Below are 15,490 nucleotides of genomic sequence, written 5' to 3' on the forward strand. Positions count from 1 at the left end.
GGATTCGCCCCAGCCTGAGCACTGGATCCCCTGTGTGTCACCTAGATGAACAGGTTTGACCCCTGGACGATCCAGGGATAAACCTTAGGTCTAGCTGTGGCCCTAGTCTTGGCTTCATATTTGATTCTTCACTCTCTTTCACCTCACATGTCGAGGCTGTAGCCAAGTCCTGCTGCTTTTTCCTATATAACATTGCTAGGATTCGTCCGTTCTTATCTGTACCTTCCGCTAAGACTCTTGAGCATGCCTTGGTTATCTCTCACTTGGACTATTGTAATCTTCTCTTGACTGGTCTTCCTTCTGCTCATCTCTGGTCTCTCTTCACTATTCTGCAGCCGAGATCATTTTCTTGGCTCGTGGCTTTGACCATGGTTCTCCTTTGTTGAAATCTCTCCACTGGCTTCCGATTCCCTATAGAATTCAATATAAGCTTCTTTTGCTGACATTTAAAGCTTGTCATGGCCTTGCTCCTTCTTATCTGTCCTCTCTCATTTCACTCTACCATCCCCCTCATATCCTCCGTTCCTCAAATGCTATGTTGCTCTCCTGCCCAAGAGTCTCTGGGCTCATCTACACCAAGCAGATATTCCACTTTGAAAGCAGTATGAAAGCGCTACATCAAAGGCAGGAGCCACACGACTGCTTTATAGCGGTATTGAAGTGCACTGACAACTGTTGGGGCCCAGGACACAGACCATATACTGCTTTCATACCACTTTCATAGCGTTATATCCTGCTTGGTGTAGATGTGTCCTGGGCCCCAACAGTTGACAGTGCACTTCAGTACCACTATAAAGCAGTAGTATAGATCCTGCAGAGCACTTCAATACCGCTATAAAGCAGTCGTGTGGCTCCTGCCTTTTATATACCGCTTTCGTACTGCTTTCATAGTGGAATATCCTGCTTGGTGTAGATGAGGCCACAGTCAATCTCTCTCTCTCTCTCTCTCTTTCTCTCTGTCTGTCTCTCTCTCTTCTCCGCCCGTTCTCTTTGGCTGCCCCTTTTGCTTGGAATGCTCCCCCAGAACATCTACAAACTCCGAATTTTATCTTAGATTTTAAAAAGCCTCTGAAAACTCATCTCTTTTTCCTAGCTTTTGGAACCCTAGCCTGACTTATTGTTCACAATGCTTCGATGACTCCCTTATTCTCTCTCTGTGTAACCCCTTCCCCCCACCCCCATATGTTTTAATGTGTAAGATTGCAAGCCTCTGGCAGGATATTGCTGCTGTTTTATTTGAACATACTGTACAGCACCAAGTACATTGTTGGGGCTATATAAATAAATATTAGTAATAATACATCACAGTCACTGGAGGCCCAACTGACCATGATGGCTTGGAGTGCCTTTTACCAGCATCCCCTGGTTTGCCAGGTATGGCCCCTCTTGGACAAGGATAGCTGATGGTACAGGCATTGGTAACCTCAAGACTGGATTACTGCAATGCACTCTATGTGGGGCTGCCCTTGAAGCTGCTCCAGACTAGTGCAGAATGCTGCAGCTCGGCTGTTGTCAGGAGCTGCCTCTTTCCAGCATGTAACTCCTCTGCTGAGGGAACTGCACCGGCTGCCTATATTTGCTGCTGGGCCAGCTTCAAGGTTCTAGTACTAGTGTACAAAGCTCTAAACAACTTCGGGCCAGGATACCTGGGAGAGCGCCTTCTCCCTTACCAACCTGCTTGGTCACTTAGGTCATCTAAGGGCATGCTCCTGGTGGTTCCATATGGACCTATAGCCCAACTGGAGTCCACCCGGAGAAGAGCCTTCAGTGTGGTGGCCCCCTTCCTATGGAATACTCTGCTTTTGTAGGTCAGGCAGGCACCAACGTTGTGCCTTCTGAAAACACTGTTACTTCAGGAAGCCTTCTTTGACTGACCGGCCACGGTTTTATCAGAACTCTGTTTCTTTTTCTCTCTCTTAAGAATAGTAATTTTTAACATGGTGGTTTTATTATTATTATTTATTATTATACCATCTGCTGTTCACTGCTTGGAAATCTTGGATGTGGAGTGGTATACGGATATTGCAAATAAATAAATAAATAAATAAATAAATAAATAAATAAATCCCTGGATCGTCCAGGGGTCAAACCTGTTCATCTAGGTGACACACAGGGGATCCAGTGCTCAGGCAGGGGCGAACCCTGGATGATCCCAGGATAAACCTTAGGTCTAGCTATGGCCAAAGAGCCACTATCTGAAGGGCAAAATAACTGCAAAATGTAGAACGGACTTTCATCTTTTTTGTGTATAATGGCAATTTGCTAAGCCACAATAAATAACTACTTCTTCTTCTTCTTCTTCTTCTTCTTCTTCTTCTTCTTCTTCTTCTTCTTCTTCTTCTTCTTCTTCTTCTTCTTCCTCTCCTCCATCTTTGGGGCCTTCCCAACTTTCAGCTGCTGCCTTGAGGTCTAGGCACTTGTTTTTAAAGTTGGACTTGAGCTTCTTGAGTTCTGAGGCTTGTGGAAGTCCTTGGGAGCCAAACTCTGCCCCTATTGCCAGGCCTCAAAAAGAGAGGGGGAAAAGCAATGAAACTGGTGAGATTATTTATGGTGAATATATTGGGAACCATCCAGGGAGCTCCAGCTATTGAGTGGTTTAGAAATTAAATATTACACTCGCAAAATGCTCCATACACAGCAATGCCATTTTCAGCCAATGCCTCCATAAGAGATGCATTTCAATAATATTCCCTAGTATTCTAATATAATTCTTTTAGCCCGGAGGAGGGTGGGGAGGTCTTCCAATAATTGTAAAGAAATGACACCATTTTTCAAGTTTTCTTGAAAACTTGTCCTGACTGGGTTCCCAAAGAAAGAAACATCCCAACAAACGTGTGAGGTAGAAGTGTCCCAGGCTTAGGGGTGGGTGGGACAGAGTGGCAGATATAGCTTTCTGAGGCTTAGGGCTCATTAAAAGATAACTTGGATGGACAATGGCTAACATCGCTTGCTATTACATCTATTAAAAATGCCATTGTCCAGTCGTTGGGTATCTCTGGCACTGTGCTTCAATTTGCCAGAGTAAAGGTAAGAAAAAGTACCTTTTGAACTAATGGACTCCAGCAGGGTAGCAGAAACTCAGGTTCAGAGGCTAAATCCTGCACATCTGGGGTCCCAATCCGACTCTCTGGTGTTGCCCAGATGTTCCTGCCATCTTTGGCTTTGCTCCTACCTTATTTTGCCTCTGGATCTGGCCTAGTGTGACCACATGGAATGAGGACTGGGCTCCTGTATCTTTAATAGTTATTAGGAGTTTCAGTAGATGTCATTTGCATGCATGCAGCACCTGATGAAATCCCCTCTTCATCACCATAGTTAAAGCTGCAGGAGCCCTGCCCTCTTTTGTATCGGGTCACACTAGGCAGGGCTCTCTACCTCTGATACTGGAGGTAGCATAGAGCCAATAGGACTCATTGCCTTCTTCTCTGTGACGGGTAACAGTTCTGAGGAGCCTGGTCCTCCTTTCCGTAGGGTCACCCTAATCTGGCCACCACTTGAATGCAGGCTCCAAGAGCTTCTCCAAAATGGAAAATGGCTCTTGGGGGCCAAGACATTCAACCAGTGAAGGCTGGTGGCTCCAATGTCACTGGGACAGTGAATCTGCTCTGGGAGCATTCCATTGTCACGTATGGGACATTTATACTCAAGTTCAGGACAAAGAATCTTTTGCATATACTACTAATGTTTAAAGTGAAACGATTTATTTTGCAGCATATGAATACAATGGTCATTACTAGCAGAACAGGGTTTGTAACTTTAAATTCAGCAAGAAACAATTATCTTAGATACTATTAATATTATGCCACGTATGGGACACAAGAATTTCCATCTTCGTGCACATGGTTATCTTCAATTAAATATTTCTGTGAACTGTGAACTAGAAACTAATTCAACTTTTTTCTGATAATTCCTGAGATACCACCTCACATTTATATCCATGTTAGACTCAATTTTTACATTTTAGCTCAGTCAAAAAAAAATTTTTTTGATGTCACGTATGGGACACTGTCTGCACTACAATATAAAAAACTCACTTAGGACTACTAAATATGAATTATTAATTGATTTAAGACACTAGCATCAACAAATAATGTAGTTAGAGTGTTTAAGCATTGATATTTGAAAAGTTCCTTTACATTAGAATAATTCTGAAAATTTATACATGGTGCAGTGACGAGAGTTCAAAGTCACAGTTGGAGGGTCCTTAAAGGAGTATGTAATACAATCAGGAGTGTGGGCCACTTATAATGATGTTTGTTAGCAGGAACCATTACACTCACTTTAACTCCATCCATGCCACAGACTTCCAAAACACTGCCTGGGTAGGCCACCTTATTATAACTAAAGAAGCACCAAGTAGTACCTATATTGAGTTTCACATTTGAAGTAGGCCTAGTAACAGGAACAGATTCTTCACTCTCCAGGGCATGGTGTTTGAAGGCAATTAGACCATTTGGTTTAGCCTGCACAATATGATATGATGCTATCCCAGGCACAGTGGTAGTTCCTTCCCAAGGCTTGTCTTTCTCTACTTGGGAATGTATTTCACTCTGGGAAATGTACAGAGTGCATGTTGAGGGAGCAAGTTCATTTGCTAACGATGACGCACAGGGGATCCCGGGGTCAGGCCGGGCTAAGTCCTCCCTTGACCCGGGATAACCGGATGCGGTTATGGCCCGGCTTTTCCGCAGCCCCGGCCTGAGGCCAGGGCTGCAAAAGGTCTAGCAGGGTCCATGGCTTTTCCCTGCTGCTTACTTACTCGTGAGTAGCCGGGAGAAGCCACGGAATGGGCACAGCATTCCATAGGAGCGCTGTGCCCATTGGGCCGGGGGGGGGGAAATCACGGACGGGGGGGGCGCGGAGGGGGCATCGGACATGACGAGTAGGCATGACGAACGGGCAGGGGAGGGCATGACGAGTGGGCATGCCGAGCAGGGACGGGCATGGCAGACGGGGGGAAGAAGGACGGAGATGGGCACGGCGGACAGGGGGGAAGAACAGGGACGGGCATGGCGGACGGGGGGAGGACGGGCAAGCGAGCGGGCGGGGGGCATCAAGCATTGTGTGTGTGGGGGGAATCAGGGGCAGGGGGAGCGGGGGACCCTTTATTTTTTTTTTAAAAAATCCCCTACCTTTTTCGGCGGTGCGCTCCTGCGTACATGGCCCTCTAAGGGGGGGAAAAAATGCCGGACGCGACGGGGCTTTCCCTTGCCCTGTTGCGTGTTACGTCTGGAAAAGGGCAATGGCGCACGCTAGCTGTAGCGCGATGGCGCCCCTACTCCCCACCGGATTATGTGGTAGGTCTAGCAAGGCCCTTAGAGTTCTGACTGGTTCCGAGTGAAACCCAGAGTGGATTCACAACCCCACTGACATCAGAGCCACCAGCCTCCAATGGGTTCAGCAAACCTGGACATCATAACTATACAACTATAAAATACTGGCCCAACCACTGTCGAACCAAACAGTCCAGTTTTTTTTTTTTTTTTTAATGTTAGTACCTTTTTATTTATTCTTATAATGGAAAAGCTTCTATAAGCTTAGAGGAAACACCATTAGTGTTTCCTTATTAGTTATGGCATAAATAAATACAGCTGCACGTATCCATGCATGCACATTTACCATATTATATGAGAGGGATAAATCATGCATATAGATTTTGCATCATAGTCGTGAAATGCATCACAAAACACAATAAAAAATGCAATGCAAAGGCTGGTAAATGGAGGAGGCACTGGCCTAGGTTTCCATCAGATCTGGAGCAAGAAATAAGTCCCATAATTGTGTGCAAACCCACAGATTGCTTCTCTACGTGTACATCCCAGAGTGCAGGACTGTTAGAGCAGTACGACAATGGAACCAGTGACCTAGGGAGGTGGTGGGCTCTCCCACCCTAGAGGCCTTCAAGAGGCAGCTGGACAACCATCTGTCAGGGGCCAGAGCTAGACCTAAGGATTATCCCAGGATCATCCTGGGTTCGTCCCTGCCTGAGCGCTGGATGCCCTGTGTGGCACTTAGATGAACAGGTTTGACCCCAGGACAATCCTGGGATAAACCTTAGGTCTAGCTATGGCCAGGGATGCTTTAGGGTGGATTCCTGCATTGAGCAGGGGGTTGGACTCGATGGCCTTGCAGGCCTCTTCCAACTCTACTATTCTATGATTCTATGATGTTCTATGATGTAGGAAGATAGATGCTTTTGTACTGTGGTGTTGGAGGAAAATTCTGAGAGTGCCTTGGACTGCAAGAAGATCAAACCAGTCCATACTCCAGGAAATAAAGCCAGACTGCTCACTTGAGGGAATGGTATTAAAGTCAAAACTGAAGTACTTTGGCCACATAATGAGAAGACAGGACACCCTGGAGAAGAGGCTGATGCTAGGGAAAGCGGAAGGCAAAAGGAAGAGGGGCCGACCAAGGGCAAGATGGAGGGATGATATTCTGGAGGTGACAGACTTGACCTTGGGGGAGCTAGGGGTGGCGACAGCCGACAGAAAGCTCTGGCGTGGGCTGGTCCATGAAGTCACGAAGAGCCGGAAGCAACTGAACGAATAAACAACAACAATGATGTTCTAATTGTCAGTCAATATGGATTGTGATGGGTTGCATAGGAAGGAAACAGTTTCTTAACTGTGTCGGTTCTTGAACTTACTGTCCCAGGCTAATCAGGGCTCTCCTGAGTGCAGAAAAAGGAATAGGAAAATAAAAAAAAAGCACTGGATATGGGCTTTCATGCAGGCTTCAGCTTTATAAGGATCTCAGAGGTTTCATTTTTTAAGAACAAGTCCCTAGCTTTGGGTGGCTTGTTGACATATTCTTTAAGCCAGCCTTCCTCAACCTGGGGCGCTCCAGATGTGTTGGACTACAACTCCCAGAATGCCCCAGCCTGGCTGGGGCATTCTGGGAGATGCAGTCCAACACATCTGGAGCGCCCCAGGTTGAGGAAGGCTGCTTTAAGCAGACATCATAGAGAGCAGAGATGTCGCCCTTCTTGCGTGGAAGGTGGCCATGTGTCCTCTTTTGCAGAAGGTTAGTCTTCTGTTTGAAAGGCTGCCAGAGGACTGTCCTCTATTTTGAAAGTGTCCCCTGTCCAATCCTGCTTTAAAGATAAAGGACCATAGGAGCCGTGGCACGTCCATGGTTAGCACCTGGGCAGCAGGCAGAACAGGTGGGCACACAGGTGAACTGCTCACAATCTTCCGCATTGTGGCTAGATGTACTGTAAATTTTCTCTTTAAATTACACTGATTATTTCTCCAATTGCACCTGTACACATGAATGAACATATACAAATCGTATGCAACTCTGTGCCATCTTTTCTCCTCTTTGGGGGTGATGCATTTCCTTTTTGGGCATTCTGTAAGTGGCCACCTGCTTGCACCTCACCAAAGAGGAGCAAATGATGCACGCTACTAGTACAAATGTTAGAAAAAGGGAAACCAAGCACCCGAACCCTAATTTCAATCCCCAAATGACTGGGCTCTGGGAGATATTTCCTCCTAGCCACTAAATCTCTCCCTAAAACCGCTTGTGGCTTCTTAGAAAGTGGGTTCCGACTAGGTTGGCCAGCCCCACCGGATGCTGGCAATGCAGAAAATAGAGCATTCCTCTGGATCTTGCCAGAGGGACTCACCACACGATTATTATTATTATTATTATTATTATTATTATTATTATTATTATTATTAATATAGCACCACCAGTGTACATGGTGCTGTACAGAGTAAAACAGTAAATAGCAAGACCCTGCCGCATAGGCTTACATTCTAATAAAATCATAATAAAACAATAAGGAGGGGAAGAGAATGCAAACAGGCACAGGGTAGGGTAAACAGGCACTGGGTAGGGTAAAACTAACAGTATAACACACCCTGTTGTGTAGGGTGACCCTATGAAAAGGAGGACAGAGCTCCTGTATCTTTAACAGTTGTATTGAAAAGGGAATTTCAGCAGGTGTCATTTGTATATATGGAGAACCTGGTGAAATTCCCTCTTCATCACCACAGTTAAAGGTGCCCTGCCCTCTTTTAAATCTGGTCCCTCCAGTATAGCTCCTGCACCTTTAACTGTTGTGATGAAGAGGGAATTTCACCAGGTTCCCCATATATACAAATGACACCTGCTGAAATTCCCTTTTCTAAGCAACTGTGAAAGATACAGGAGCCCTGTCCTCCTTTCCATGTGGTCACCCTACTGTTGTGGTCCTTGCATTTCAGCCAAGTCACACGAGTCGCTGTTTTATTTATTTATTTATTTATTACATTTTTATACTGCCCAATAGCCGAAGCTCTCAGGGCGGTTCACAAAAATTAAAACCATTAAGAACATAATAAAACATCCAAACAATCTAAAAACCCAAATACAAAATACAATATAAAACGCACACAGCAGAAATTGATATAGGATTAAAATACAGAATTAAAACAGCAAAGTTTAAATTTAGGTGTTAAAATACTGAGAAAATAAAAAAGGTCTTCGGCTGGTGATGAAAAGAATACAGTGTAGGAGCCAGGCAGACCTCTCTGGGGAGCTCGTTCCACAGCTGGGGTGCCACAGCAGAGAAAGCCCTGCTCCTGGTAGCCACCTGCCTCACTCCCTTTGGCAGGGGCTTGTGGAGAAGGACCCCTGAGGACGACCTTAGGGTCCGGGCAGGTACATATGGGAGGAGGCGTTCCTTCAAATAACCTGGCCCCAAACCGTTTAGGGCTTTGAATGTTAGTACCAGCACTTGGCCCTGAAGCTGCTTAAAAATAACCTTCCCTTCCTCCCTAATCCAACCTTTAGGTGTAGGTGACTCAGCTAGGGAGGAAATAGCTCCCAAGAATAAGGCCATTACAAATGATGAGTTACTGGTCAAACCAGATCAGGAACAATTCAGATGGCTTCACAGCCCTTTGGAGGGTGGGTGTGTTTCCAAGCAGAAATGCCCTCCCCCTTTGCCAACTACTACTTAGAACCCTTCTGAGCATGATGCCACAGCATCTCTCACAAGCAGGTGCCCAGACAGGTGTGAGCTGAGGAGTTCCTTCCATTCATCCCGATGTTTGGGGAAAGACGGGGATCACACATCTAGATATTTCCATACATTTGGCAACGTGGGTCCGGGTGAGTAAGTAAACTGCAGCTGTTCTAATAAGCCTTATCGGAATGTGATGCTGCTCCTCTTGTGTCGAATTCGGTCAGAAAATGTCAAGAAGGTGTTATCTTTAAGCATCAAAGTGTTATTGATTATTCATTGGGCAGTTAGGAGGTCTGGCTAGGACAATTATTTACCATCTGTAGAGGCTGAGATGGAAGATAAATTATTGTTTAGTATTTAAACCACAAGGACACAAGCCAACACAGAATGCTCATACTTAGAATCATTGTTGTTTATTCGTTCAGTCGTTTCCGACTCTTCGTGACTTCATGGACCAGCCCACGCCAGAGCTTTCTGTCGGCCGTTGCTCCCCCTAGCTCCCCCAAGGTCAAGTCTGTCACCTCCAGAATATCATCCCTCCATCTTGCCCTTGGTCGGCCCCTCTTCCTTTTGCCTTCCACTTCCCCTAGCATCAGCCTCTTCTCCAGGGTATCCTGTCTTCTCATTATGTGGCCGAAGTACTTCAGTTTTGCCTTTAATACCATTCCCTCAAGTGAGCAGTCTGGCTTTATTTCCTGGAGTATGGACTGGTTTGATCTTCTTGCAGTCCACGGCACTCTCAGAATTTTCCTCCAACACCACAGTTCAAAAGCATCTATCTTCCTTCGCTCAGCTTTCCTTATGGTCCAGCTCTCGCAGCCGTAGGTTACTACGGGGAATACCATTGCTTTAACTATGCGGACCTTTGTTGTCAGTGTGGTGTCTCTGCTCTTAACTATTTTATCAAGATTTGTCATTGCTCTCCTCCCAAGAAGTAAACGTCTTCTGATTTCCTGGCTGCAGTCAGCGTCTGCAGTAATCTTTGCGCCCAGAAATACAAAGTCTGTCACTGCCTCCACGTTTTCTCCCTCTATTTGCCAGTTATCAATCAAGCTGGTTGCCATAATCTTGGTTTTTTTGAGGTTTAACTGCAACCCAGCTTTTGCACTTTCTTCTTTCATCTTTGTCATAAGGCTACTCAGCTCCTCCTCGCTTTCAGCCATCAGAGTAGTATCATCTGCCTATCTGAGATTGTTAATGTTTCTTCCCGCAATTTTAACTCCAGCCTTGGATTCGTCAAGCCCAGGGCATCGCATGATGTGTTCTGTGTACAAGTTGAATAGGTAAGGTGAGAGTATACAACCCTGCCGTACTCCTTTCCCAATCTTAAACCAGTCCGTTGTTCCGTGGTCTGTTCTTACCGTTGCTACTTGTTCGTTATACAGATTCCTCAGGAGGCAGACAAGATGACTTGGTATCCCCATACCACCAAGAACTTGCCACAGTTTGTTATGATCCACACAGTCAAAGGCTTTAGAATAGTCAATAAAACAGAAATAGATGTTTTTCTGGAACTCCCTGGCTTTCTCCATTATCCAGCGGATATTGGCAATTTGGTCTCTAGTTCCTCTGCCTTGTCTAAACCCAGTTGGAAGGGGTGTACAAGGCCATCGAGTCCAACCCCCTGCTCAATGCAGGAATCCACCCTAAAGCATCCCTAACAGAGGGTTGCCTCTTGAAGGCCTCTAGTGTGGGAGAGCCCACAACCTCCCTAGGTAACTGATTCCATTGTTGTACTGCTCTAACAGTCAGGAAGATTTCCTGATGTCCAGCTGGAATCTGGCTTCCTTTAACTTGCGCCCGTTATTCCGTGTCCTGCACTCTGGGAGGATCGAGAAGAGATCCTGGCCCTCCTCTGTGTAATACCTTTTAAGTATTTGAAGAGTGGTATCACGTCTCCCCTCAATCTTCTCTTCTCCAGGCTCAACATGCCCAGTTCTTTCAGTCTCTCTTCATAGGGCTTTGTTTCCAGACCCCTGATCATCCTGGTTGCCCTCCTCTGAACCCGCTCCAGTTTGTCTGCGTCCTTCTTGAATTGTGGAGCCCAAAACTGGACGCAATACTCTTGATGAGGCCTGACCAGGGCCGAATAGAGAGGAACCAGGACCTCACGCGATTTGGAAGCTCTACTTCTATTAATGCAGCCCAAAATAGCATTTGCCTTTCTTGCAGCCATATCGCACTGCATGATTAGTGCGGCCACTTACAAAATGACCAAAGAGATGGAACACATCTCCAAAAGGACAAAAGAGGACGCAGATTTGCATACAGTTTAACATATACTAATTCATACATCAAGATGCAAACTGAAAAATAATTACCATAATTTAAATATTACAACTCACCATAGTGCAGAAGACTGTGACCTTGTGTCCACCTGTTCAGCCTGCTGTCCATGGGCTCACCATGAATGGGCGACAGACCCTATAGTTCTTTATCTTTGAACCCGAATTGGACAGACCGCATCTCTTTCTGAAACCTACACGTTGTTCCTTTGGCGTTCTCTTTCAAGAAACGTACTTGGTAGCAGCTGAAGCAGGATGATCCTTGGGGAGAGAAAAAAATGTTGCTTTGCCCCTGCCCTTTGAAAGGGATGTTAAAAGCAACTGCTGCATACAGTACTCCAGTCACAGAAAGGGATGTTTTTTTTTACTTGAGATGGTTATTATAGATCTGGGTGCTCCGGCGTTGTGTGGTTCTAGCTCCCCCCCCTTTTTTTTTTGTTACAATACATCAATACGCTATAAAACAATACTACATAATACACAATAATATAAGTAAACATTTGATAACATATATTCTAACTTAATTCTCTTAACATAATCATACTTAACATAAAAGTGTTCCCCCCAACCACGGGATCTTATTCATGTTTCCAAAATCTCATTGCTTCCTCTGGAGGTGTTTTCCCTCTCCCCTTTGATAATACAAATTCTAGAAACTGTTTCCATATTCCCTCAAAGTCATTCATTTTTATCATTCCTCTTCTAACTTTTATGTTACATGTTAATTTATCATTGATAGCGATATCCCATACTTCTTTACACCAATCTTCTATATGATAATCCCCTTGAACCTTCCAGTTCCTAGATATCATTAATCTTGCTGCTGTTAACAAATTCGTTATCAACTCTTTTGTCTCTTAATTACAATTCAATTCTCCATATAATGATAACAATGCCACTATAGGTGTCTCCTCAATCTCCATTCCTAAAATTTCTTTTATCTCATTAAACACCATTTTCCAGGCACTCTTGAATGAAACGGATTATCTAGATCCATTTCAATCGGGTTTCAGGCCTGGTTTTGGAAAGGAAACTGCCTTGGTCACCCTGTGGGATGACCTCTGTCGGGAGAGAGACAGGGGGAGTGCGACCCTGTTGGTTCTCCTGGACCTCTCAGCGGCCTTCGATACCATCGACCATGGTATCCTTCTGGATAGGTTGTCTGAGCTGGGAGTTGGAGGTACTGCGTTGCAGTGGTTCTGCTCCTACTTGGATGGCCGATTCCGGAAGGTGGTGCTGGGGGATTATTGCTCTGTGCCGTGGCTCCTAAGCCATGGGGTTCCACAGGGCTCTATTTTATCCCCTATGCTGTTTAACATATACATGCAGCCGCTGGGGGAGGTTATCCGGAGATGTGGACTGAGGTGTCATCAATATGCGGATGATACCCAGCTCTACCTTTCCTTTTCATCAAACCCAGGTGAGGCAGTGGCTGTTCTGAACCAGTGCCTGGGCACGGTAATGGACTGGATGAGGGCTAACAAACTGAGACTCAATCCAGACAAGACGGAGGTACTGTTAGCGGGTGGTTCATTTGTCCGGCGAGGTGATGTTTGCCTTGCCCTGGACGGGGTTGCACTCCCCCTAAAGGATCAGGTCCGTAGTTTGGGGGTGCTCTTGGATCCAGAACTGTCACTTGAGGCACAGGTGAACTCAGTGGCAAAAAGCACCTTTTATCAGCTCAGGCTGATATACCAACTGCGCCCTTATCTGGACAGAGATAGCCTAGCTACAGTGATCCATGCTCTGATAACCTCTCGTTTGGATTACTGCAATGCGTTATACGTGGGGCTGCCTTTGAAAACGGTCCGGAAGCTTCAGCTGGTACAAAACAGGGCAGCCCGTTTACTAACAGGGACTGGCCAGCAAGATCACATTACGCCAGTCCTTTTACAACTTCATTGGCTGCCAGTCCAGGTCCGGGCCCGATTCAAAGTGCTGGTATTGACATTTAAAGCCCTAAACGGTTTGGGGCCAGGTTATTTGAAGGAACGCCTCCTCCCATATGTACCTGCCCGGACCTTAAGATCATCCACAGGGGGTCCTTCTCCGTGAGCCCCTGCCAAAGGAAGTGAGGCAGGTGGCTACTAGGAGGAGGGCTTTCTCCGCTATGGCACCCCGGTTGTGGAATGAGCTCCCCAGAGAGGTCCGCCTGGCGCCTACACTGTACTCCTTTCGTCGCCAGCTGAAGGCCTTTTTATTCACTCAGTATTTTAACACTTAATTTTAACTTTAAATTTTACTGTTTTAACTCTATTTTAATCTTATATCAATTTTGCTGCGTGGTTTTATCCTGGTTGTGCTTTTGATACTGTATTTTGTATTTGTGCTTTTAACCTGTTGGTTGTTTTATCATGGTTTTAATTTTTGTGAACCGCCCAGAGAGCTTCGGCTATTGGGCGGTATAAAAATGTAATAAATAAATAAATAAATAAATAAATTTCCATAATTTTTGTACAAATTCGCATTCCCACCACATATGTAAATACGTTCCTTTCTCTTGACAACCTCTCCAACATATTGCTGAGTTCATCTTATTTATTTTATTTTATTTCACAGGGGTTAGGTACCACCTCCAAACAATCTTACAGACATATTTCCTCACAGACATATTTCTCAACACTCGTCGTTTCCATATCCCTTCCCAACTCTGTTGCCCTATTTGTTCCTTCAAGTCAGTTTCCCACACCATCTTACCTACACTTTCCGTCTCTCCCTTTTCCACTAATATTCTATATATTTCACTCGTTAACCCTTTTATTGATTTGTTTTCTCTTTTCTCATTTTCTTTTTTTAAAATCAGCTCCTCAAATTTCGTAATAGCTCTACACTCTCCATTATCCTTTAACCATTTCTTCGTCCATTGTTCTAATTCAGCCTTCCTCAACCTGGGGCGCCCCAGATGTGTTGGACTACAACTCCCAGAATTCAACACATCTGGAGCGCCCCCGGTTGAGGAAAGCTGTTCTAATTGAAGATAATTTAACCACTTTATATTTCCCTCTTTTAGTCTCTCCTTTATTTCTTCCCTCGTTCTCATCTTTTCTAGCCAATCTTTTAACTTCGTTACCTTTCTCTCTATTAAACTTTTCCCCAACTTGTCTTAAATTTCCCGGAAAGTTCCTCATCATTATCACTGGTGACATTGGGGTGGTTCTAGCTCCTTCCTCTCTTCCTGCTCCAGGTGATCCAGACGACCTGCACACACACACCCTGCACCTGAAGAAGATGTTCTGGCTCTTTGCCCTGCCGCTCTTAACTTCCTACGTACAGCTGACGAGAGCGGATAATGGAGGTGCGAAAGTTCAAGTGACCAAGAAGGGGCTGGAATATGGTGAGTATCTCACGACAACCCCTGCTCTCCATGCGGCACAAAGCATTTGGCCCGTAGGTCAGGCTTGAGCAAAGCTGAAAGGGTTAAATAAAACCTTTCCCCCAGCTATGTGGGAAACAGGTTTAATAGAAGATCTCTCAAAATATAACGTGGGAATACTCCGGCGTAGGTGTTTCATAACTGTAAGGCAGGTAAATAATGTGGCCCCCACGTCCAGATTCCCCCATGCACTGCGCTTGGTCGTGAGAACACCCTGGCCGCGTCTAGATGACCTTGCTCTGCCTCCTGATTCCTGCCAAACCCTGCAGCGTCGCTGCCCTGAAGTGGCACCGACGGAGCTACGCTGCCACAGCCGAGAGAGGGCCGAGAAAGCTCAACACAAACGCTATATCGAGGGGAGCACAGGATACACAGGCCCTGGTTAGGCCTCATCTAGAGTATTGCGTCCAGTTCTGGGCTCCACAATTCAAGAAGGATGTAGACAAGTGGAGCATGTTCAGAGGAGGGCAACTAGGATGATCAGGGGTCTGGAAGCAAAGCCCTATGAAGACTGACTGAAACAACTGGGCATGTTGAGCCTGGAGAAGAGACGATTGAGGGGAGACATGAGAGCACTCTTCGAACACTTCAATGGTTGTCACACAGAGGAGGGCCAGGATCTCTTCTCGATCCTCCCAGAGTGCAGGACACGGAATAACGGGCTCAAGTTAAAGGAAGCCAGATTCCAGCTGTACATCAGGAAAAACTTCCTGACTGTTAGAGCAGTACGACAATGGAATCAGTTACCTAGGGATGATGTGGGCTCTCCCACACTAGAGGCATTCAAGTGGCAGCTGGACAACCATCTGTCAGGGATGCTTTAGGGTGGATTCCTGCATTGAGCAGGGGGTTGGACTCGATGGCCTCGTAGGCCCC

At 45.7% G+C, this 15,490-nt stretch overlaps 1 protein-coding gene across 1 annotated transcript in view; it reads left to right on the forward strand.

The window, feature by feature from the left end:
- The first annotated feature begins 4,875 nt into the window (after window positions 1-4,875).
- LOC134410579 (bactericidal permeability-increasing protein-like) overlaps window positions 4,876-15,490 on the forward strand; it is a 45,383-nt gene continuing 34,768 nt past the window's right edge. Inside the window, exons 1-2 of the mRNA XM_063143959.1 lie at window positions 4,876-4,882; window positions 14,426-14,575. Coding sequence (XP_063000029.1) covers window positions 4,876-4,882; window positions 14,426-14,575 — 157 coding nt within the window. The remainder of the gene's footprint in view (window positions 4,883-14,425; window positions 14,576-15,490) is intronic.

Source organism: Elgaria multicarinata, chromosome 1 (assembly GCF_023053635.1).
Source record: "Elgaria multicarinata webbii isolate HBS135686 ecotype San Diego chromosome 1, rElgMul1.1.pri, whole genome shotgun sequence".
NCBI classification, from domain to species: Eukaryota; Metazoa; Chordata; class Lepidosauria; order Squamata; family Anguidae; genus Elgaria; species Elgaria multicarinata.